At 53.7% G+C, this 24,668-nt stretch overlaps 1 protein-coding gene across 4 annotated transcripts in view; it reads left to right on the top strand.

Moving 5' to 3' along the window:
• DOP1B (DOP1 leucine zipper like protein B) overlaps positions 1-19,451 on the top strand; it is a 118,468-nt gene extending 99,017 nt beyond the window's left edge. For 2 of the 4 annotated variants that reach the window (XM_051833581.3, XM_089331434.1), the window contains exons 27-37: positions 5,021-5,165; positions 8,109-8,188; positions 8,340-8,449; positions 8,540-8,686; positions 9,034-9,095; positions 9,449-9,577; positions 13,420-13,556; positions 15,186-15,238; positions 15,465-15,626; positions 17,190-17,319; positions 18,835-19,451. In XM_051833581.3, the coding sequence (XP_051689541.1) occupies positions 5,021-5,165; positions 8,109-8,188; positions 8,340-8,449; positions 8,540-8,686; positions 9,034-9,095; positions 9,449-9,577; positions 13,420-13,556; positions 15,186-15,238; positions 15,465-15,626; positions 17,190-17,319; positions 18,835-19,083 (1,404 nt within the window). In that variant the 3' untranslated portion in view covers positions 19,084-19,451. Of the gene's footprint in view, positions 1-5,020; positions 5,166-8,105; positions 8,189-8,339; positions 8,450-8,539; positions 8,687-9,033; positions 9,096-9,448; positions 9,578-13,419; positions 13,557-15,185; positions 15,239-15,464; positions 15,627-17,189; positions 17,320-18,834 lie in introns of all 4 variants that reach the window. The other 2 variants (XR_016233010.1, XM_051833578.3) reach the window with 2 other exon arrangements.
• Positions 19,452-24,668: the final 5,217 nt, after the last annotated feature.

Genomic DNA, 24,668 nt, shown 5'->3' with positions numbered 1-24,668 from the left:
CCAGTTAAACAGCAAAGCCCTAGGCTGGTGCCACAGCTCACTAGGCTAATCCTCCGCCTGCAGCACCGGCACCCCGGGTTCTAGTCCCGGTTGGGGCGCCGGATTCTGTCCCAGTTGCCCCTCTTCCAGGCCAGCTCTCTGCTGTGGCCCAAGAGTGCAGTGGAGGATGGCCCAAGTGCTTGGGCCCTGCACCTGCATGGGAGACCAGGAGGAAGCACCTGGTTCCTGGCTTCAGATCAGCACAGTGCGCCAGCCGTAATGGCCATTTGGGGGTGAACCAACAGACCAACAGAAGGAAGACCTTTCTTTCTGTCTCTCTCACTATCTAACTCTGCCTGTCAAAAAAAAAAAAAAAAACAGCAAAGCCCTTGGTTCTAAGTCCAGGACTCACAGGTAACAAAATCCAGACAGTCAAGTCCCTTCTGTGCAGTAGCGGTGTTTGTGCAGAACCGGTACCCATTGTCCTGTACATGGTGAATCTTGTCTGCATTGCTTACAACACCTGACACAGCGTCAGCAGTTGTTCCACTGTATTGCTGAGAGCTTAAGGACAAGAAAAATGAGTCTGTATGTGTTTGATGTGGACACAACCATCACAGCCTCACCACATTGCAAGCCCCAGCCACAGTGTGACTTTCTGGAAATAGGCCCCTGTGACCTGAGCCTCTGACCCCACTGTCAAGTCAGGTTCCCAGGGTCCCCTCTTACAGATCAGGGTTCAGGTCACTTGCTGGAACAACTCGCAGATCTCAAGGAAATGCATTTGCTGCTTCATTGTCAAGGGCATCACAGGGACACAGAAGCAGAGATGTAGGGGCTGTGACGGGGCGGGACAGGAGCCTGCCTGCTCTCCCCACCACGCACCCTCCAGGAACCTCCACGTGTTCTCTGGCTGTCAGGGGTTTGTGGAAGCTCGTTACTGGGGAGCCCCTTCACCCTCGGGCCCCTCCCTCCTGAGCTGGCGGCCGGGCAGAAAGACCCAACTCTGGTCCTGCCTTGGCCTTGCTTTCTAAGGCCTCCCTGCCACCAGGAGCCTCCGGGGACTGCGGGGGCTGTGTGCCGGCAAAGGGGAGGGAGACCCGAGAGCTGTTTCCCAGTGTCCCACCCACACCCCCGGTGAGCTCAGTGCCCCTTTTCCTGGTGGTTTCTCCGTCTGGCACGTGGCACCCTGCCTGGGCTCCCCATGGCCCAGCCCAGGCGCACCTACTTCCCACAGTGCAGGGCTCTCGCTGGCACCTAGACCCATCTGCCAAGCTGTGAGCCTTGCCTTGCAGTCAGGCCAGGATTACAGCTCCTGCTAGTTGGGGTACTCGGTAATGCAGCCTGGGAAGCAGGCTCCAGGTGCCACCTTCGTCCCACAACTGCCCAGACGCTTTGCTGAGGACGCTATGATAGTGTACGGCTCACTCCACCCCCGTGTGCTCAGCACCTTAGTTTCAGCATGGGGACATGGAAACCAGAGCGCGAGTGACTCCATTTTGGTTGTCAGCCTGGCCTGTTGGGGCCCTGTTAGAGCTCAGTTCAAAACAGGGGACTTCTGTGGTTTTTATTTAACACCAGCTGGGAGACATGGTCCTTGAAAAACCAGAAACTCAAGCTGCTAATACAGTGTGCACCAGCTGAATACAGTGTGCACCTGCTGAATACAGTGTGCACCTACTGAATACAGTGTGCACCTGCTGAATACAGTGTGCACCTGCTGAATGCAGTGTGCACCTACTGAATACAGTGTGTGCCTACTGAATACAGTGTGCACCTGCTGAATGCAGCATGCACCTGCTGAATACAGTGTGTGCCTACTGATACAGTGTACACCTGCTGAATACAGTGTGCACCTGCTGAATACAGTGTACACCTACGGAATACAGTGTGCACCTGCAGAATGCAGTGTGCACCTGCTGAATGCAGCGTGCACCTGCTGAATGCAGTGTGCACCTGCTGAATGCAGTGTACACCTACTGAATACAGTGTGCACCTGCTGAATACAGTGTGCACCTGCTGAATACAGTGTACACCTACAGAATACAGTGTGCACCTGCAGAATGCAGTGTGCACCTGCTGAATGCAGCGTGCACCTGCTGAATGCAGTGTGCACCTGCTGAATGCAGTGTACACCTACTGAATACAGTGTGCACCTGCTGAATACAGCGTGTACCTGCTGAATGCAGTGTGTGCCTACTGAGTACAGTGTGCACCTGCTGAATACAGTGTACACCTACGGAATACAGTGTGCACCTGCAGAATGCAGTGTACACCTGCTGAATGCAGTGTGCACCTGCTGAATGCAGCGTGCACCTGCTGAATACAGTGTGCACCTGCTGAATACAGTGTGCGCCTGCTGAATGCAGTGTGCAGCTTTGCTATCAGCGTGCTGCCCTGGGTTGGGAGTGTTTTACCTGCTGTCACTCTCTGAAGAAGAATGGTGTTTATTGACGGTAGCAGAGCACCGCAGCGGGGATGCGCTTGCCGTGGTAACCTCTGAGCTTTTGAAAGAGGGTGAGGCAAGGGGAGGTGCTGCGCCGATCCGAAGCCAGGAACCAGGAGCCTCCTCCAGGTCTTCCCACGAAAGTGCAGGATCCCAAGAAGTGGGCCGTCTTCCATAGCTTTCCCAGGCCACAGGAGAGAGCTGGATTGGAAGTGGAGCATCCAGGTCCCAAACTGGCACCCACAGAGGCCAGCACGCCTCAGTGCCGGACTCTGCTCCACTTCTGATCTAGCTCCTTGCTAATGGCCTGAGAGCACAGCCCAAGTGCTTGGGCCCCTGCACCCACGTGGAAGACCGGGAAGAGACTCCTGGCTCCTGGCTTCGCTTTGACCCAGACCTGGTCCTTGGAGCCATTTGCAGAGTGAACCAATGGAAGGAAGACCTCGGTCTCTCTGTCTCTCCTTTCTGTAACTCTTCCTTCCAAATAAATAAAATGAAGCTTAAACACACACACACACACACACGAGGAAGACTGCATGAGGTATTTTTGAAACCGTGACTTTTGGCCACAGTGGTTAACACCCGGGCACAGGTCGAGCGGACGCTTCTTGGACAGCTATCTTAGCAGAAGCACTTCAGATATGGCCGTGGTGGTGTCTGTGATGCTGAGGTTCTGGTGGTGTCTTTGTGACAGCCACTGTCAGGGAGGCAGCCAGGGACTGACTGAACGAGGTAGGTCTGTCACTGGCTGCACACAGAGCACCTGTTCTGATTGATTGATGAGAGACAGCTCCCATCTGCTGGTTCACTCCCCAGATGCCCACAACTGCCGGGGTTGGGCCTGAGCCAGAACCTGAGCCGGGAGCACAACCCAGGCCTCCTGTGTGGACGGCAGGAACCCAACCACTTGAGCCATTACTGCTGCTTGCAAGCATGCGCATTAGCGAAAACCAGTGCTTGGGATCCAGAGCCAGTGTGAGGCCGCCACAAAGCACCAAACTCCGGAGCTAGAGGAAGGTTTATTGTCGAGTGGCAGAAGCCCAGCAGGCCTAGGGGAGAGGACAATAGGGTAAGATCAAGAGAGACCACGTGTCTGGAAACAGGTCCTGTTAAACTTTTGCCGCGGGCCGGGCAGGGAAGTGGGAGTAGCAGATCCCAGTGGGTAGGGGTGGGGCTGACACTGGTGGTTGGGCCATGGGGCTTAGGACCGAAGCTCACTGTGCAACGTGGTGACAGGGGCCAGGGCCTAAGATGGTGTCCAAGGCACAGATGGCGCCGCAGAGAAGACGGCACCATTTTACTAACAGCCAAGACTTAAGCCCAGGCACTCAGTATGGGATGCAAGTATTTTAACCAGCAACGTAACCACTAGGCCAAATGCCTGCCCCAAGAATCCATTGCATGAAGACACTTTGTGTGGCCAAAGCAAGGGGCACTGGAGTAAGGCCTACGTCTGTACCCCCAGTCATGGGGTGGGGTGGATCTATGGAGTGGCCTTGGGGGTGGGGACGTTTCAAGGGGGTCCCAACTGATCCCCAAGCTAATCTGTTGGCTGCAGCCTTTGGTGACAATGACAGACCTTGTTCCATCGAGGACTTGGGCTGCCACACGCCAGAGCACCTCTCACATCTCTGCAAAAAGACGTCCCGCGCTTGGGGGCAGAGTGTTTGCCCTGACAGTGAGAGGCTATTAAAGGCATGGCGTCTGTACCTGCCCCCAGCTTTCTGCTAGTGCAGACCCTGGGAGTCTGCTGATGGCACAAGCAATCTGGTTGCGGGTTCCCGGCTCCCAGCACCAGCACCAGCCTAGCCCTGGCCGTTGCAGGTATTTGGAGAGTGAAGCAGCAGGTGGAAGCTCGCTCTCACTCTTTCTCTGTATCTCTCTGCCTCTCAGAAAAAAAAATGCAAAAAGCAAGAAACTCAACACCGAGCTCAGCAGTCTCCCCTTCCCTCGAAACCTGCCGGCGTGATTTATTTATTTTTGTTATGTTTATTGTAAACTGCTCCACCATGATTCTGACAGCTGTCACCTCCCTTTCACACCACCCTGCCTGAGACAGTAGCTGTTGGCCACCTGTGGCAGGCACTTGCAGCATGGCCAGTCCAAACTCACTGTGCTGTGTGAGATTTCAAAGATGTAACACCCAGAAAATGCAAAATCTCATTAGGAATTCTGGAGTTCGTATTGACTGTTTGTTGATGATCCTTCAGATGGATTGTAGGTAGAATTTACTGTTAAGGTTAACTCCGACTGTTTCTGGACAACTTGGTGTGGCAGAGGGCTCCCAGGTGCTGCCCGCGTTCTGTCCCATCAGGCGGTGCTGTCTGGGGCCTGCGTTCTGTCCCATCATGGTGCTGTTTGAGGCCCACATTCTGTCCCATCGTGGTGCTGTCTGGGGCCTGCGTTCTGTCCCATCATGGTGCTGTTTGAGGCCCACATTCTGTCCCATCGTGGTGCTGTCTGGGGCCCGAGTTCTGTCCCGTCGGGTGGTGCTGTCTGGGGCCCGTGTTCTGTCCTGTTGGATGGTTCTGTTTGAGGCACTGACCCTGCTTTCCCTTAACTGACCTCCCTTCCTCTTTGTCTGGCGGCTCTCAGGAGATCACCCAGAAAGTCCTAGAGGCCGTGGGGACCATCGCGGGCTCTTCCTTGGAACAAACCAGCTGGCTGAGCAGGAGCCTGGAGGTGAAGGCCCAGCCTCAGGTGGCGCTGGAGGAATCCGACGTGGAGGAAGATCTGTATGGTGGGTGCAGGGCCCCAGGCACAGAGCTGGCCTGCCAGGCCTGCTGGCTTTTCCTGAGAATCTAAGTGTTCCCACCATACTCCTCCCCCAAAAAAGGGAGCAAAAAAGTGGCAGCCATTTGAGGTGATGGACATGCTAAGTAGCTTGATTATGATGGTTATTTCACTACCTTTTATTTAAACAGTTTTATTTATTTATTTGAGAGCTAGAATTATAGACCATGAGAGGGAGAGACAGAGAGAGAGGTCTTCCATCCATTGGTTCACTCCCCAAGTGGCTGCAACGGGCCGAGCTGAGCCAATCTGAAGTCAGGAGCTGTCGCTCCCCTACTCGCGGAGGAACGACACCGGACCCTGTGCTGTTCTCTTTGCCTGGCCCTTCCCGGGTTTGCTGCCGGCCCCCGAGCCTCCGCGGAGGGGTGGCACCCCCGCCGCTTCCCCCACTTCTGCGGAGGAGCGGCACACCACCGGCCGGCTCTCTCAGGGGTTCCTCAGATGTTCCTCCTGCATGTTGTCTCTCTCCTCCTTTATAGTCCTCTTCTACCAATCCCAACTCTGCTGGCGTTCTCTCCCCACGTGCTGAGCGCTGAGCACACTGCTCTCCTCCGATCAGGGGCAGGATCAGCTCCTGCAGCTTGTTAGTCGAATTGGTGAGGCAGCTGTGTGGAAGTTGTTTATTCCCTCTCAGCGCCATATGGTGGGAGATCAGGTGCATAGAATTAGTCTTAGCAGTTCCAGTAGTTTAGTCTCGGTTGCTCCCCACAAGGAGCCTGGAGCTTCTTCCAGGTCTCCCACGAGGGTACAGGGGCCCAAGTGCTTGGGCCATCTTCCACTGCTTTCCCAGGCCACAGCAGAGAGCTGGATTGGAAGAGGAGCAGCCAGGACTCGAACCAGCATCCATATGGGATGCCAGCGCTGCATTCAGAGGCTCTAGCCCACTATGACGCTGCGCTGGCCCCTTCAGTACCACTTTAAATTGTCAGTGATGCCTCAGTAAAGCTGGGAGGGGGGAGGTGTTGGAAAGTAAAAATAATAACAACAGGCCGGCGCTGCGGCTCAACAGGCTAATCCTCCGCCTTGCAGCGCCAACACACCGGGTTCTAGTCCCGGTCAGGGCACCCGATTCTGTCCCGGTTGCCCCTCTTCCTGTCCAGCTCTCTGCTGTGGCCCGGGAGTGCAGTGGAGGATGGCCCAAGTCCTTGGGCCCTGCACCCGCATGGGAGACCAGGAGAAGCACCTGGCTCCCTGCTTCAGATCAGCGTGGTGCGCCAGCCGCAGCGCGCCAGCTGCGGCAGAAAAAATAATAATAATAATAATAATAACAACAATAATGCAGTTTAAGCACAGGAACAAGCCAACTGCTTTCTTAGGTCTGTGTTAATTCACCTGCAAATTTCTTTTTCTTTTTCTTTTTCTTTTCTTTTTTTTTTTTTTCTTTGTCAGCAAACAGGCAGAGTTAGACAGTGAGAGACAGAGAGAAACATTTTTTTATTTTTATATTTAACCAAATTCTTCAAGCCGTGTTTTTCTTTAAGTTTTATTTATTTATTTTTATGTGTGTGAAAGAGCAACAGAGAGAGAGGCTCACTGCCCTGCTGCAGCTCAGGCGGACACCCCAGCATCTCACACCTTAGCTGGGCACGGCAGGGGTCCCGCAGGTCAGCTCGCAGGGTCACTGACAGGGACTCAGTGATAGAGCCCGAGTGGATAGACACAGTGGACATGCACACGGGGCCCTCGAAACATGGAAACTAAGTGGAATTTTTTGTTTAGATTTTACTTATTTATCTATTTGACAGAGTAGGGGCCAGTGTGGTGGCTTAGCAGGTAAAGCCATAGAGATGTATATCCTGAAAAAACTAGGTGTGTTTTCAGAATTTTTCTGCACCAAAATTACCTTTTAATTGCATTTTTCCAAACTTTTGCAGCCCTCCCATATTCTGAATGTTTATTTGAGTTTGTGTGGAAAGAAAACTTAGTCAATCCGGGGCAGGTATTTGGCTCAGTGGTTTAAGATGCCCCTGGGGGCGCCTGCATCCCATATGGGGAGTAACTTCTGATCCAGCTTCCCACAGCTGTGCACCTGGGAGGCAGCCGATGCTGGTAGCACTGGGCCTCTTGCAGGATTCCTGGTCATGAGATAAAGCAGTCGCATCGTTGTGTGGTCTGCTCCAGAACACGGAGCTGCGCAGAAGTGCACAAGCAGGTGGGTGGGTTTAGCTGGTGTTGGGTTTCCCTAGGGGAGTGCTTGAGAGGAGATAGGGTTTTTTGCCAGGTAGAGAGCTGGCCACGGGAGGGAGGCAGGGATGCCAAGGCCTGCCGAGGGGCTGGTGGTACAGGTGGCAGGCACGAGGGATGGAAGGCCACCCCAAGGAGTTGGGAAAAGGGACAAGTGGCGGTCAGAGCTGGGATCAGAGGTTTAGGCTGTGGGGGGTTTGCAGACTGATGAGATCTTAGGTGACGGTGGCAGTTGGTGGCCAGGATGGAGTAGAGGAAGATTTTGAAAGAGCCAAGGGGGCTAGCACTGTAGCGTAGCAGGTCCGGCATCCCATATGGGTACCAATTCAAGTCCCAGCTGCTCCACTTCCGATCCAGCTCTCTGCTGTGGCCTGGGAAAGGAGCAGAGGATGGTCCAAGTCCTTGGAGGAAGCTCCTGGCATCTGGCTTCAGATCAGCCCCGCTCTGGCCGTTGTGGCCATCTAGGGAGTGAACCAGCGAATGGAAGACCTCTCTCTCTCTCTGCCTCTCCTTCTCTGTGTGTAACTCTGACTTTCAAATAAATAAATATTTTTAAAAAAGAAAGAACGAGCGAGCAGAAGTTAGGCCCGGGTTTCATCCATGGGGGTGTCTGAGCTGCAGGGGTGGTTGCGGGAACAGAAGCGGGGCAGGCAGTGAACAGTGGCCGCCCATCACGGTGAGACGTGGATGCCTCCTCTGTCAGCAGGTGCCGCTGCAGCCTCCACCATGGTGTCTGCATCCGCCCCTTCGGTGTACAGCGTGCAGGCCCTGTCTCTCCTGGCAGAGGTGAGCGCCCCCTGCCCCCGGCTGGGAGCTCCTCTCAGTGCAGGTGCCCAGGGGCTGCACCCCACCCCCACCATGGGAGTGTGGAAGCCCAGGGTTTCCAGGGTGCCCCTCTCTTGTGAAGCTCCCCGCTTTCTTCCCTTCTCCATCTCAGGTTCTGGCCCCTCTCCTGGACATGGTCTACAGGAGTGACGAGAAGGAGAAGGCCGTGCCTCTCATCTCCCGCCTGCTGTACTACGTGTTCCCTTACCTGCGCAACCACAGGTACCGCCCAGCCCGGCGGCCCATGCGATGCGGGAGAGCAGGTTCTCGTGGCCAGTCTCTGACCGTGACCCTTTGCTTCGCCCCATTTAGCACCTACAACGCCCCCAGCTTCCGGGCCAGCGCGCAGCTGCTGAGCGCCCTGAGCGGCTACGCCTACACGAAGCGAGCGTGGAAGAAGGAGGTCCTGGACCTGTTCTTGGACCCTGCTTTCTTTCAGATGGACACGGCTTGCATCCAGTAAGAAACGCCGTCCTGTAGAATGTGCCCTCAGGCCCCAAGCGGAGCAGGGTTTGGGTTTATGTAACATTGACCCAAATACTAGGCTGGCCTGTCCCGGGCTCGCCTGTGACCCGTGGGTTCATGGGAATGCCCCTGCCTCTGTCCATCAGCGCAGCCTCTTCCCGGGGGAGGGTCCTCTCCGCTTGGCCTTGTCTCTTCCTTACACAACAAGGAATTTTTGTGTCGCGGAAGTTTCCGAAGGCAGTTTCTAGTATTGCTCAGAGGGGTGTGTCCTTTCGTTGGTGCTGTTACTCAGACTCATCCGTTGCATGTGTAACTAATTTTGATTTTTTTTTAATAACCAGTTGGAAGTCCATTATTGACCACCTTCTGACTCATGAGAAAACAGTGTTTAAGGATTTAATGAGTAAGTTCTGTGTTGCTCCCACGCAGTCACACTGGGGAAGCCTGTGCGGCTCTCTTAAGCTGCGCACAGTACTGCTTGCGCTTTACTGCTCGAGACCACATGGGGCGCCCATGAGGCCGAGTGCCTCCACAACCCATTGTCCCGCATCACGGTGTAGACACCGTGAGCTGGTGGGTTTTCTGTGGTGCGTCAGGAGTGCTTTCCTAACCCCATGGTGAAAGCAACAGGAGCACTGATGACATCCCGCTCCCTGCACAGAGCTCATGGTTCCTGGGCAGGGAGGGCACGCGTTCCTGTCCCTGGCTCTGGCTGTGGCTTCTCTGAGTGGGGCCTCTCTGCTGTGTTTGTCCTAGACATGCAGAGCAGTTCTCTGAAACTCTTCTCGAGTTTTGAGCAGAAAGCCATGCTGCTCAAGCGCCAGGCGTTTGCTGTCTTCAGTGGAGAACTGGACCAGTACCACCTTTACCTGCCCCTGATCCAAGGTAAGACGGCAGCCTGCGTCAGCTGCCTGCTGCCCCGCAGGTGCCTGCGCCCGGGCGGCTCCAAAGCAACTGAGAGTGATCAGCTCACAGCTCTGGAGGCGGGGAACCCACCGCTGACAGGCTGGTGTCTGGGGAACCCTGCACTGACAGGCTGGCGTCTGGGGAACCCTGCACTGACAGGCTGGCGTCTGGGGAGAGCCTTCTGCCTGGATTCCCACGGGGAAGGCAGAGGGCAGGAGGGCAGAGGCTGAACTTGCCCACCAACGCAGCAAGGGCCGGAACTTCCTAATCACCTCTTCAAAGCCCCACCTCCCCGCATCATCTGGTCATTAAATTGCAAACTAAGGGGCTAGCATTCCAACCACAGCAGTGGCCCCGCCCCAGGCACACCCCACTCCACCCCCTCCCCCAGAGCGGCTCCGTGGGCAGTGAGCAGGGGGGCCACAGCACACAGAGGTCAGGTACTGCAGCGCGTGCTGTGCAGGCACCTGTTACACACAGCAACTTCCCAACTCAGTCGCTGAATCTGAAGCTTTGTTTTATAAGTCAGTTATTATGCTATTAATTCTTATTAGGTGGATTGCAGTAGGGCAGGCACTGGTGCTCCACAGGTTAAGCAGACCCCGGGACACCACAGGCCATATCCTTGACTGCCTGGCTTGAGTTCTGGCTGCCGCACCCTGATCATGGCACAAGTGATTGGGTCCCTGCCCCCCACGGGAGACCTGGATGCAGCTTCAGGCTCCTGGCCTTAGCCTGGCCCAGCCCTGGCTGCAGCAATCATTTGGGGACTGAACAATGGGATGGGAGATTCTGTCTCACGCTCTGGCTCTTATTCTGCCTTTCAAATAGATGAAAATAAGTAATTTAAAAATTGAAACATAGGTGCTATGGTGTAGCAGGTTAAGCCGCCACCTACAGTACCAGCATCCATGGGCCTTGGTTCCACTTCCAATCCAGCTCCTGCTAATGCGTCTGGGAAAGCAGTGGAAGATGGCCCAAGTGCTTGGGCCCCTGTACGCACGTGGGCGACCTGGAAGAAGCTCCTGGCCCCTCGTTCAGCCTGGCCCAGCCATGGCCATTTTGGGGAGTGAACCAGCAGATTGGAAGACCTCTCCTTCTCTTTCTGTCTGTAACTCTGCCTTTCAAATAAATAAGATAACTCTTTAAAAATTAATAAATAAAAATTTGAAAATGATAGAGGTCTGATAGTGTGGTGCAGTAAGGATACTGATCCCTTCACCGGGGCTCCTGCTGGGCTCTTGCTGCGTCCATGCTACTTAGATCTGTAATCGGCACTGCCTCAGTCCACACTCTCAGCGGAGGCCAGTGAATGGTGGAGATTTTGGAAAAGGCCTAGTTTTTTGCTTGTGGTTGTTTTTTCTCTTTTATGTATCCATCGTATTCTTTGCACTGAAAATGAATTACCATAGATATTGAGCATGATTTCTTTTTTTTAAGTCCCTTTTTTCTGTAAGATTTATTTATTTCATTTAAAGGCAGAATTACAGAGAGACAGAAGCAGAGAGAGAGAGAGAAAGAGAGATCTTCCATCTGCTGGTTCACTCTCCAAATGGCTACAACAGCCAGAGCTGCGCAGATCTGAAGCCAGGAGCCAGGAGCTTCTTCTGGATCTCCCACCCAAGTGCAGGGGCCCAAGGACTTGGGCCATCTTCCACTGCTTTCCCAAGCCCTAGCAGAGAGCTGGATCGGAAGTGGAGCAGCCAGGGTTTGAACCGGCGCCCCTGTGGGATGCCAGCACTGCAGGCAGCGGCTTTGCTATGCCACAGCGCCGCCCCGTGAACATGATTTCAAGTAACATTTTTTTTCTTCATAAAATGCTGAAGTGGAAGATCTGTTTTTAATTAATTCACTCTCTTCCAAGATAGGCAAGATTCTCAAAAAGAAATATATGTTTCTTAATATTCATAGCCAAAGTGGAATCAAATAAAATTGATAGTTCTTGAAGAATTTTGTTATTTAAGGCTGATGTAATGAAACATTTTGCAAATACTAGGATCATGCTATAAATCCTTTGGGGTTTATAAAATCCATCAAGGTTTCATCATATGCAGTAAAGGTCACCGTTTGGGTTAAACGGTTCTGTGAAGTCTTTTTTCGAAAGGCAGAACGATAGAGCCCTTCCACCCAGTGGTTCACTCCCCAGATGCCCGCAGCAGCCGTGGCTGGGCCAGGCTGGAGCCAGGAGCCGGGAGCCAGAAACTCCAGCTGGGTCTCCCCTGTGGGTGGCAGGAACCAGAGTACTTGAGCCATCCTGTGGTCCCTCGCAGACTCATTAGCAGGAACTGGATCCCGAGTAGCCAGGACTTGAACCAGAAATACTGATACAGGATGTGGGCCTCCCAGCCAGTGGCTTAACCAACAGCACCACAGCTGACCCGCTGATTTTTGTGTGTTTATATTATTATTGACATCATAATTATTAGCAGTACTAATAATTGTGTGATTACATAAATGCTAATATTTGTATGATTATGCTATAATGACAGTTTATTCATATAAAGGCAGCATAATGCTGACATGATCAGGTTATTTTGGGAGCTCGTAGGGAAAGAGGAATTTCTGTATATGTAGTATGTACCCTCTACTTTGTCGGGTTTTTTTAAAAAAGATAATTTATTTTTGAAAGGCAGAGATCTTGCATCCTCTGGTTTACACCCAAAATGCCAGCAACAGCCAAAACCAGGAGCCAAGAATGGCATCTGGTGCCGGCGTTGTGGCCGGCATCCCATGTGGACGCCAGTTCAAGAGCTGGCTGCTCCGTTTCACATCCAGATCGCTGCTATTGCGCATGGGCTCCTGGCTCCTGCTTCAGCCTGGCTCAGTCCTACCCAGCCCTGGATGGTGTGGCATTTGGGGAGTGAACCAGCAGATGGAAGCGCTCTCTCTCCTTTTCTCTCTTTAACTCTTTCAAATAAAAAATAAAAATCTTTAAAAAGAAGAAGAAAGGACTAGGATATAATATGCTGACCTTATCTTGCCCAGAACCAGGGTACAAACCACTCGTGTTACAGGTGTCTGAGCCGTGCATGGGCCGTGATTTCACAGAGTCCTTTCAAAGGCGAGCGGTAAAAGCCCACCGAGGCTCGCTCAGATAGAGGGGTCCATCTCTAAGTGTGCAGCCAACCTTAGCCGGCACAGCCACAGCTCAGCTGTTCGCTGTAGCGTTTGCTGCATTCCTGGGAGACTTGAGGCTGTCAAGAAAAGACAAAGTCACGTTCTACAATTACTTCAGTGGAGAAAGAGGGTGTCAGGCGCCAGAGAGTTTGGCCTGCGGCTTTGTCCAGCTGCAGGAATTAAAGTTTTTGTGCCAGCCATGAAATCTCAGCCTGACTGGGTAAATCTGTTGTATTTTCTGCTCCACCTCCGGCCGTGGAGCTGTCTGCCAGCCGAGCTGCAGGATCTGCAGAGCCTGGCCCTCCCCAGGGGCTGTCTGCGGCCTCGGGGTCCGATAGTTCACGTCCTCAGAAGAGGAATGAGCCGGGTCAGGGCTCCCTGCCCTCCCTCCCAGCTGTGCTGAGCGCTGTTCCTTGAGCCGTGGCCACCAACTGCTGTCATCCACAGCACAGAGGGCTGCGGCTGCCCGCCTTGCGTGGGGACAGCATTCTCCCAACACTCGCCCCTAATGCTGAGCTGTCTTCAGAATGTCAGAGCAGGGAGAAAATCCACACACACGTGCACACACGCACACACGTGTGCACACACACACACACACGCACACACACGTCAAAGCTGTTACAGTTTTAATTTTCTTCTCTGGTTAATGAGCCCCCCCCAACCCTGCATATCTGTGTGACTTGTTTAAAATCTTCTTTCCTTAGAACGCCTGACAGACAATCTCAGAGTGGGACAGACATCCACAGCTGCTGCTCAGATGTTTCTTTTTTTCAGAGTCTTGCTGCTAAGAATATCTCCTCAGCATTTGACTTCACTGTGGCCAATCATGGTCTCTGAGCTGGTGAGTGCAAGGGCTTTCCTCTTGGAGCTTTCTTCTTTAAAAGGGGGCGCCGGCGCTGTGGCACAGCGGGTTAAAGCCCTGGCCTGAAGCGCTGGCATCCCATATGGGCACCGGTTCTAGTCCCAGCTGCTCCACTCTGATCCAGCTCTCTGCTGTGGCCTGGGAAAGCAGTGGAAGGTGGCCCACGTCTTTCTGCCCCTGCACCCATATGGGAGACCTGGAAGAAGCTCCTGGCTTCAGATCAGTGCAGCTCTGGCCATTGCGGACTACTGGGGAATTAACCATTGGATGGAAGACCTCTCTCTCTCTCTGCCTCTCCTCTCTCTGTGTAACTCTGACTTTCAAATAAATAAATAAAACTTTAAAAAAAGACATAAGAAAGCTACAGACTGATAATTTTTTTAAAAAAGATTTTTATTTATTTATTTGAGAGGTAGAGTTGCAGACAGAGGGACAGACAGAGAGAGAGGTCTTCTATCCTCTGGTTCACTCCCCAGATTGCTGCAATGGCTGGAGCTGGACCAATCTGAAGCCAGGAGCCAGGAGCTTCTTCCAGGTCTCCCACGCGGGTGCAGGAGCCCAAGGACTTGGGCCATCTTCTACTGCTTTCCCAGGCCATAACAGAGAGCTGGATGGGAAGTGGAGCAGCCGGGACTAGATCGGGTGCCCGTATGGGATGCCAGTGCCGCAGTGGAAGTTTAGGCCATCATACCACTGTACTGGCCCCTCTTGCAGCTTTTTAAAATGCATTTTCATTAACACACGACATGATGTCCACTATGAGTGTGCTTTATCTAGAAGCTGTTTTCAATCAGGTTGCTAGCACATAGCCAGCTCCTGGTTAAATAAACAATTAAGATTTATTTATTTATTTATTTATTTATTTTTAAAGATTTATTTAATTGAAAGAGTTACAGAGAAAGGTAAAGACAGACAGAGGTCTTCCATCCAGTGGTTCACTACTCAAATGGCCACAATGGCTGGAGCTGAGCTGATCCAAAGCCAGGAGCTGCTTCTGGGTCTCCCACATGGGTGCAGGGGCCCCATCCTCTGCTGCTTTCCCAGGCACATTAGCAGGGGGCTGGATCAGAAGTGGAGCAGCCAGGACTTGAACCGTCGCCCATATGGGATGCCTGCCCCGGGGTTTAGCCCACTATGCCACAGTGCCAGCCCCAGGATTGATTGATTGATTTGAAAGGCAGAGATGGTGATGGATCTTTCATCTACTGGTCCATTCCCCAGTGGCTGCAACAGCCGGGGCTGGGCCAGGGCCAGGCTGAAGCCGGCAGCCAGGAACTCGGGGTGGCAGGGATCCATGTGCTCGGTCCATCCTCCACTGCTTTCCCAGGCGCATTAGCAAGGAGCTGGGTCAGAAGCAGAGCAGCCCAGCCTCAAATCAGAACTCCTGTATGCAATGCCAGCATCATTAGCATCAGCCTAACCTGCTGTGCCACAAGGCCAACCCACGTGAAGAATGTTTCCTCTTAGATCAGCTTCACCTCTTGCCTGTCACTCACTCCAGCTAATCCGTAGCGCTTGCTAGTGTTTGCTAGTGTTACGTGGCTGTACACCTTTGGGGAAGTTTCCGGTGTCTCAAATAGTGACTGGAACACCCATTTTCTTTTTAAGATTCAGACATTCATACAGCTCGAAGACGACCTGAAGGAAGACGAGTCCGCACGGTGAGTTAGCCCAGAGCCTGTGCCCGAGTGCCAGGCCGGCCGCGACTAGCGGACTTGGCTTTATGGCAGGCGGCTGCCTAGTGCTGACGGCAGCTTCCTGGTCATGGCACCAGCTGTCCCGGAAACTTCTTTAAAAAAAAAATCCTTCTTGATGCTGCTTCCTACGCAAATGGGCGGTAGCAGATGCGGATGGATTTCTAACAGGGATTTCTTTGTGAATTTATAGAAACAGCAACAAAGTAAACAGAGTGAAAGCCTCAGCCACCGATGGCAGCGGGCCGGCCGCGGGGGAGATGCCCCCGAGTGAGCTGCTCTTGTATTTGTCGGCTTGCAAGTTCCTGGACACCGCACTTTGCTTCCCGCCCGACAAGATGCCGCTATTTCAGATGTAAGTCCACACCGACGTCGGTGGCTTCTCTGCTAATGAGCGCGTTCGCATGCTCGTCCACGGGTGGTACACGAGGAGCCACGGGCCCCGCGAGCCCGTCTCCGATGACCCTCGAGGTCCGTGGCTTCGTGCCCTGGCCTCACAGCGCATCCACAGATGCGCCTGTCGCGGGAAGCGGGCGCGCGTGTTTAGCTGGCTGTGCAGCTTCATTGCTTATACAATCCGGGCCTCCCACAGCTGCGCCTCACGGCCTGTGTGTGGGTTTTTGTTTTTGTTTCGGTCTGTTTTCAGTTAAATGTGGATGCCTGTGTTTGGAGCATGCAGCCTCCGATTCAGGCATGCGTTTCCTGTGGCCCTAATACAGAGTGTCCACGTTTCATGTCCCTCCACTCCGCCCGGAAGGCAGTCATTGGGTTCCCAAGTGCACGTAACTGCATGAAAGAAGCCAGTCGGAAGAGGCCACACTGCGTGTCGCTCCCGTTCTCTGACATTCTAGAAAAGCTGTGGCTGCAACACGGGATCGTGAGGGCAGTGACAACGCTGTGTAAGACACTGTGGTCACCGCGCGCTCGACCACCCCGAGCGAGCCCTAGTGACATCTGTGGACCCTGGGGGGTGATGGCGTCTCAGTGCAGCGGGGCCGGCGGTGTCCGTGTGGGGCTGGCGTCTGTGGGAGCTGAGTTGTGCTGTGACCAAAACTGCTCCACAAAAGGAAGTCTGTCTGTTCCTAAAGCAGGCTCTTACAGACACAAATGACACGGCAGCGTTATCCGTGATAGGCAAGGGGTGACGGCAACCCCGTGGCCACCTGATGAACTCATAAGTAGCGTGTGCCGTAGCCATGCAATGAAATCCCACTCAGCCGTGAACAGAAATGCAGCATTGGGACCAGCGTCGTGGTGCGGCAGGTTAAGCCGCTGTTTGCATCCCAGCATCCCATATCGAAGTGTCTGTCCCAGTTCCGCTCCATGCTAATGTGTCTGGGCGGGCAGCAGAGGCGGCTCAAGTGCTTGAATCCCTGCCTCCTCATGGGAGACCCGGATGGAGTTCCTGGCTCCTGGCTTCAGGCTGGCCCAGCCCCAGCTGCCGTGAGCATTTGGGGAGTGAAGCAGCAAATGGAAGCTCTCAATCTGTCTTTCTCCATCACTCTGCCTTTCAAATAAGTAAATCCTGAAAAGGAAAGAATGAACTGATGTGTTGGTACCTACTAAACATGGATGAAGCCTGCAAGTGTGACACGGGAGAAGGAAGCCGGTCCCAGAGGAACATGGGCAGGGTCCCGTCCACGCCGCACGTCCTGAAGAAGGAATTCCGTAGAGCACAGAAAGTAGTGCCCGGTGGCCCAGATCCCAGGGGCAGATGGGGAGGGGTGGCCGCAGGGAGCAGGGCTCCTTGGGGTAAAATACCCAGCACTCAGTAGTAGGGGTCCACACACTGCATGGAGGAGCAGCCGTGGTGTCACACACGCACTGTGGGTATTGTGTGGGTCTTCATGGAACCGTTGGAAACACCCGGAGGTGGTCCCTGGGCCGGCACACCTGACCTTGGCTTTCTTCCCTCCAGTTACAGGTGGGCATTTGTCCCAGAAGTGGACACAGAGAGCTCAGCCTTCCCATCAGAACTGGAAGAGGGTCACCAGGAGTGCAGACCCCACACTGTCAGGATTCTAGAACTTCTCAGATTAAAATACGGGGTAAGTGTTTTCCTTTTTAGAAATTGTATCAGGGGCCAGTGCTGTGGCGTAGCGGGCAGAGCCTCTGCTTGCGACACCAGCATCCCATGTGAGCACCACTCCGTGTCCTGGCTGCTCTGCTTTCCAATCCAGCTCCCTGCCAAGGGCCTGGGAAAAGCAGCAGAGAATGGCCCAAGTGCTTGGGCCCCTGCTACGCACATGGCAGACCCGGAAGAGCTCCTGGCTCAGCTCCAACCATTGCGGCCATGTGGGGAGTGAACCAGGAGACAGAAAAACCTCTCTCTCTGCCTCTGCCTCTCCGTAACTCTGCCTTTCAAATAAATAAAAAATGTAAAAATAATAATAAAGGGGCAGCGCTGTGGCTCACTTGGTTAATCCTCCTCCTGTGGCGCCAGCATCCCGTATGGGCACCGGGTTCTAGTCCTGGTTGCTCCTCTTCCAGTCCAGCTCTCTGCTGCAGCCTGGGAGGGCAGTGGAGGATGGCCCAAGTGCTTGAGCCCCTGCACCTGTATGGGAGACCAGGAGGAAGCACCTGGCTCCTGGCTTTGGATGGGCGCAGTGCCGGCTGTAGCGGCCATTTGGGGGGTGAACCAATGGAAGGAAGACCTTTCTCTCTGTCTGTCTCTCTCACTGTCTACAACTCTACCTCTCAAATAAATAATAATAATAATAAAATAAAGATTGTATTCATTCTCTGTTTCTCCCTCACTGTAATTCTCCCTTTCAAATAAATAAAATAGATCTTTAACATACATACATACATAGCAATACATCAAGGCTGTGTCCACAGCAGAGGGAGGGCAGGGCTGGGCCGTGAGTAATGAGCTCCATGTGTCACCTGATTGCAGTGACCACGAAGCATCTTCAGGAATCATCCCTTGGTGTCAGAGCCCTGGTGGTTATAAACACCGCTGTGTTCTCTCATGCCTGTGTCACACAGACTTTCTCATCGCGGTGCCAAGAGGCAAAGCTGCCTGGCTGACACAGCCACCCTGAGGCCCCTCAACCCAGGGCTGCAGCGACTAGAGTCTAAATAGAAGCAGTGCCAGGCTGGGCTCAGGGTGGACACCGTGGGCGGTGGCGGCCAGGCGGGGCTCAGGGTGGATACCCATGGGTGGGGGCAGCCGGGCTGGGCTCAGGGTGGACACCGAGGGCAGCGGCAGCCGAGCTGGGCTCAGGGTGGACACCATGGGCGGAGGCAGGCCAGGCTGGGCTCAGGGTGGACACCGTGGGCGGAGGTAGCCGGGCTGGGCTCCGGGTAGACACCCGTGGGCAACGGCAGCCGGGCTGGGCTCAGGGTGGACACCGTGGGCGGAGGCGGCCGGGCTAGGCTCAGGGTGGACACCGTGGGCGGAGGCGGCCAGGCTGGGCTCAGGGTGGACACCCGTGGGCGGCGGCAGCCGGGCACTGGGGCGCCTGCCAGTCACTGGTGAAGGGAACGGGCCCCGTGGGCTTGGCTGCAGGCCTGGGCATCCTCACACCCCTCTCACTGGTGTGCTTCCCTTGGGCTTGCAGGAAACGGGCGGTGCCGAGGCCATGGCCAAGGGCGAGCTCCCCCTGCTGCGCCAGCACTCGGTCTCCAGCATCAGGGAGCTGACGCCCTTCTTCACCACGCTCAGCTCGGCCTTTAAGACCCAAAGTCAGCTGCCTGCCGACGCCCCGGGGGCCCCGACCTTGGAGTTCCCCGTCACGGACAGCCCAAGGCTCCTACAGCAGCTGGAAGAATGTGTGGAGTGCGATTTCTTGGAATATCCGGAATGTTGACGTTAGAAGGGCGCGTCTGTGGGTACTTCGCTGCAAACCAGGACACGTCCTAAAGGAGCAAAGACTTTCAATCAAGTCCAGTCTGCTGCTGCAAGTTCATTCCAATCCCTTTCTGTTCAGCCACAAAACACGCACACCCCGGAATGCCTTGTAAGATATTTGGGTCTGATTCTGTGTTTCCTCCTCAATGTATGTAATGGAAATAAAATTAATATGTCACCCAGCAGTGGCACAAAAGCTGTGACGTGAGCAGAGCACGGGACGAAGGAGCCGCTCCCTTTGCTGAAGCAGAGATGTGACCTTCCTCAGGAGATTTCTCGCACAGTGTAAGCTTATTAAAGATAATTATTTTTCACCTTTCGCACAAACGTCTTTTCAAGCATTTTATTTTGGTTCTGCATCTTCCAACCGAAGCATTTTATTTTCTGAGACGAATTGCCCATGCCCCACTCTTGTCCGTGGAGGTCAGCATCCGCACCGTGGAAACACGTGGAAGCGCAGCGTCGACAGCGTTTGGCTGCTGTGACGTGAGCGGTGCGACACCAGCCACCTCCTGAGCACGCTCTGTTGAGTACAGAGCTGTCAGCCACGTCGTGGGGATCCCAGTGTCGGGAAACATGGCAGCCAGGGCCACCCCTCCGCAGTCGCCCCTGCCGCTGTCCACTCCTTGCCACGTTGCAGGCCTGGCCGTGCGTTCCCATGACCCCTTCCCAGGCGCGGGAGTCTCGGGCGTGGCAGCCTCTCTGCCCATGCTGCGCACCCCGTTGCCTTCTGCCCACTACACCATTTAGCAGCCTGGCTGCAGCAACTGCTCCCAGGCGGGCCTTTGCACACCCTGCGTGCGTGAGCCCCATTCACCTCCCAGGCCTGCCCTGCTCCCATCTCCTGGGTGTTTCCCATCCATCCCCAGCCAGAGGGATGCAGTCTGCCCTGATGTGCGCTCCCAGGCCCACCCCCACTATGCACAGGGTTGCTAGACGGTGACCAACGCAAAGTTTCTCGAAGCACCTTGATACTTAGAAGTTGTACAGTTGCGGCCAGCGCCGTGGCTCAATAGGCTAATCCTCCACCTAGCGGCGCCGGCACACCAGGTTCTAGTCCCGGTCGGGGCGCCAGATTCTGTCCCGGTTGCCCCTCTTCCAGGCCAGCTCTCTGCTGTGGCCCGGGAGTGCAGTGGAGGATGGCCCAAGTCCTTGGGCCCTGCACTCCATGGGAGACCAGAAGCACCTGGCTCCTGCCTTCAGATCAGCGCGGTGCGCTGGCCGCGGCGGCCATTGGAGGGTGAACCAACGGCAAAGGAAGACCTTTCTCTCTGTCTCTCTCTCTCTCACTGTCCACTCTGCCTGTCAAAAAAAAAAAAAAGTACAGTTGTGTGGGTAGCATTCCGGGGCTGCAGGGCCACTCAGTGGCTTACGTAAAACACCACTAGATTCTTTGGATTATAGTACATGTACTTGCTGGAAATGATGTCCCTTTGGTGTGCAAGTTTTGGTCACTAAAATTTAAAATACCAAAGCGTAGAATTGTAAGTTCTTGTCGTTGCTTATGCTCTGAGATCCCTGTCATTCAAGTTGTAACACTCTGATGCGAACATCAAGGAGGAGGGCCGCAGGGGGTGAGAGACAGGCATGGAGCTCCTGGCTCCTCGTTGGGGCTTACCCAGCCCGCCCAATAAGTCTTAAAATAAATAAAAAATAAAAACTGTATTCGGGGCCGGCGCTGTGGCGTAGCGGGTAAAGCCGCCACCCGCAGTGCCGGCATCCCAGTTGGGTGCCGGTTCGAGTCCTAGCTGCTCCACTTCCGATCCAGCTCTCAGCTATGACCTGGGAAAGCAGTAGAAGATGGCCCAGGCCCTAGGGCCCCTGCACCTGCACCCAGAGGAGGCTCCTGTCTCCTGACTTCGGATCAGCCCAGCTCCAGCCGTTGCAGCCATTTGGGGAGTGAACCAGTGGATGAAAGACTTTCTCTCTCTGCCTCTGCCTCTCTGTAACTCTTTCAAGTAAAATAAATAAATCTTAAAAAAAAAAAAAAAAGGGCAAAGGTCTTAAGTAGACATTTTTCGAAGAAAGTATACAAATAGCCACAAGCACATGAAAAGATGTTCAACACCACTTATCATCAGGAAAATACAAATCAAACCACAAGGAGATAACAACTTACTCATTGACTACTGTCAAAAACAAAACCGCCGCCTATGACGCAGGCATTGCACATGGGCGCCAGTTCACGACAGGACTGCTCCACTTCCCATTCAGCTCCCTGCTAATGTGCATATTTGTTTGAAAGGTGGAGGTAGAGGGAGGCAGAGAGACAGAGATGTTACCTCCTCTCCATCTCCCTCTCTGTCCCCCAGAGCTAGAAACTGATTTTTCAAGCCAAGGCAAATTTTGCCTCTGTTGGTAACATAGCTACAAAATGCATCAGAAAAGAATCACGGGATTTGGGGGCTGACATTGTGGTATAGTGGGTAAAGACAACACCTGCAGCGCCAGCAACCCACATGGCCATGGGTTCGTGTCCTGGCTGCTCCACTTCTAAGTCCCTGCTAATGGCCTGCTATGTGGGACCCCAGAAAATAAAGCTCCTGGCTCCTGGCTTTGGCTTGGCCCAGCCCTGGCCATTGCAGCCATCTGAGGACAAAACTAATGGATTGAAAATATTTCTTTCTCTCTCATTTCTCCCCCCCACCACCACTCTGCCTTTCAAATAAATAAATTTTAAAAAAAAGGATTTTTAAGTAAACTGTGTGATGTAACTGGCAAACACCACATTTGATAAGGGGTCTCATGTACAGATGGTCGTGTGCTGTTCATTGAAGATGATCTGAATGTGTGGAATACAACAGATCCAGGCCTTGGCACCCAGTGGCTTCTTTATTATTCTGAAGTCTTAGAATGTGAACTATTTCCTGGTTGAGAAAACACAGATACAGGTTAGCCCCGAGCCAGTGTGGCTCCTGCTTGTAATCCAGACAGAAACTGTGAGTACTGTCAAAGCTCCGATAGGCTCTGTGCCCTTACATTACCTTTTTTTATTTTTTAGATTTATTTATTTTGGAAGAGTTAGAGGAAAAGACAGAGATTGATACTCCATCTGCTGGTTTACTCCCCCAGATGGCTACAACAGCCGGTGCTGAGCCAGGCTGAAGCCAGGAGCTTCATTCGGCTCTCTCACCTGGGTAGCAGGGGCATTAAACTCTGGGCCACCTTCCACTGCTTTCCCAGGCCATTAGCAGGGAGCTGGATTGGAAGTGGAGCAGACAGAACATGAACCTGCGCTTGTGTGGGATGCCAGTGTCGCGGGCAGCGGCTTTTTTTTTTTTTTTTTTTTTTTTTTTTGACAGGACAGTGAGAGAGAGACAGAGAGAAAGGTCTTCCTTTACCGTTGGTTCACCCCCACAATGGCCGCTGCGGCCGGCGCACCGCACTGATCCAAAGCCAGGAGCCAGGTGCTTCTCCTGGTCTCCCATGGGGTGCAGGGCCCAAGGACTTGGGCCATCCTCCACTGTACTCCCTGGCCACAGCAGAGAGCTGGACCGGAAGAGGGACAACCGGGACAGAATCTGGCACCCCAACCGGGACTAGAACCCGGTGTGCCAGCGCCTCAGGATCAGCCTAGTGAGCCGCGGCGCCGGCCAGCAGCGGCTTTATGTGCTTCACCACACTGCTGGCCACATGTGCCCATTTATTTAAAGGCCTCATATTCTGGGTTCGGTGTTGTGGTGCGATGGGGTTAAGTGCTGCCTGCAGTGCCGGCATCCCATATGAGTGCTGGTTCCAGTCCCAGCTGCTCCACTGCCAATCCAGCTTCCTACTAATGGCCTGGAAAAGGCAGTGGCAGATGGCCCAAGTGCCTAGGCCTCTGCTACCCATGTGGGAGACCCACATGGAGTTCCTGGCTCCTGGCTTCTGCCTGGTTCAGACCCAGCTCAGCCATTTGGAGAGTGAACCAGGATGGCAGATTTCTAACTTTGCCTTTCAAACAAATAAATCTTACAAAAAAAAATGCATTCAAAGTGAAGCTCACCAGTAGTAGACACTCCCAGATTAGAGTTCCTTTGTGTCTCCCAAGTACCCTGGGCAAGGCTTATATTTGCCCAAAACTCCCACACATGCACAGTGTTGGGTAAACCTCCATGTGCAGTAACATCTGGATCACTTACCTTTGTGTCCCTGCAGATACAACCATAGCTGATTCTAGAGCCTCATGAACGTCTCTAGGACTTTTTTTTCACTGTTTATTTGAAAGGCAGAAAGACAAAAAGGGAGGCCGGCACCGCGCTCACTAGGCTAATCCTCCACCTAGCGGCGCCAGCACACCGGGTTCTAGTCCCGGTCAGGGCGCCAGATTCTTTCCCGGGTGCCCCTCTTCCAGGCCAGCTCTCCCAGGGAGTGCAGTGGAGGATGGCCCAAGTGCTTGGGCCCTGCACCCCATGGGAGACCAGGATAAGTACCTGGCTCCTGCCTTTGGACCAGCGCGGTGCGCTGGCGGCAGCGCACCAGCCGTGGCAGCCATTGGAGGGTGAACCAATAGCAAAAGGAAGACCTTTCTCTCTGTCTCTCTCTCTCTCACTATCCACTCTGCCTGTCAAAAAAAAAAAAAAAAAAAAAAAAAAAAAAGACAAAAAGGGAGAGACAGAGAAAGCGATCTTCTATCCACTGGTTCACTCCCCCAAATGGCTGCAATAGCCAGGAGCTAGGATTCCATTTGAGTTTCCCATGTGGGTACAGGGGCCCAAGCACTTGGGCCATCTTCTGCTGCTTTTCCCAGGGAGTTGGATGAGAAGCCAAGTAGCCAGGATGATGAGGGAGGCCGGGCCCTCTGGTGCTCTCCAAATGGAAAGCTGTAAGGCAGGGTTCAGTCCTGGGCTCAGACAAACACAAACACACAAGGCTTCTCGTCATTTTGGTACTTGAAATAATCACTTGGCTTTTTCACTTCAACATGAGAGCTGTGAACTGTCCCTCTTTGTGACCTGGAATAATCTCCTAAATACTTGCTGTTTTCTTTAAGGAGCTTTAAAATGCAGGATAAGAGGCCTGGCATTGCGGCCTAACAGGTAAAGCTGCCACCTGCAATGCTGGCATCCCATATGGCCGCCAGTTTGAATCCCAGCAGCTCCACTTTTGGTCCAGCTCCCTGCTAATGGCCTAGGAAAGCAGCAAAGGATGGCCCAAGTGTTTGGGACCCTGCCACCCATGTGGGAGACTCAGAAGAAGCTCCTGGCTTCAGCCTGGCCCAGCCCTGGCCCTTGCAGCCATCTAGGGAGTGAACCAGCAGATGGCAGATTCTCCCTCTCTCTCTCTCTCTCTCTCTCTCTCTCTCGCTAACTCTGACTTTCAAATAAATAAATATTTTTTAAAATGCAGGATAACTTCCTGTAGAAATACCACAAAGCTGCTAGGATGCCCACTCGAGCCCTCCCTGGCAGATGTCTTAGATCCCATCCCCAAAATTCCAGGTAATCAAAGAGAACACGAGTCCTTGGCTAGGTCAGCGCAGGCTCTGATGGGCTCAGCAGATCCGCACCCCTTCCACCGCGCACTCAGCCTGGGTACCAGAGCTGCAGGAGGCTTGCTCCCTGA

This window comes from Oryctolagus cuniculus, chromosome 4, assembly GCF_051225735.1.
Source record: "Oryctolagus cuniculus isolate XC-2025 breed Fujian yellow rabbit chromosome 4, ASM5122573v1, whole genome shotgun sequence".
NCBI classification, from domain to species: Eukaryota; Metazoa; Chordata; class Mammalia; order Lagomorpha; family Leporidae; genus Oryctolagus; species Oryctolagus cuniculus.
This window is presented reverse-complemented; position numbering and strand designations above follow the sequence as displayed.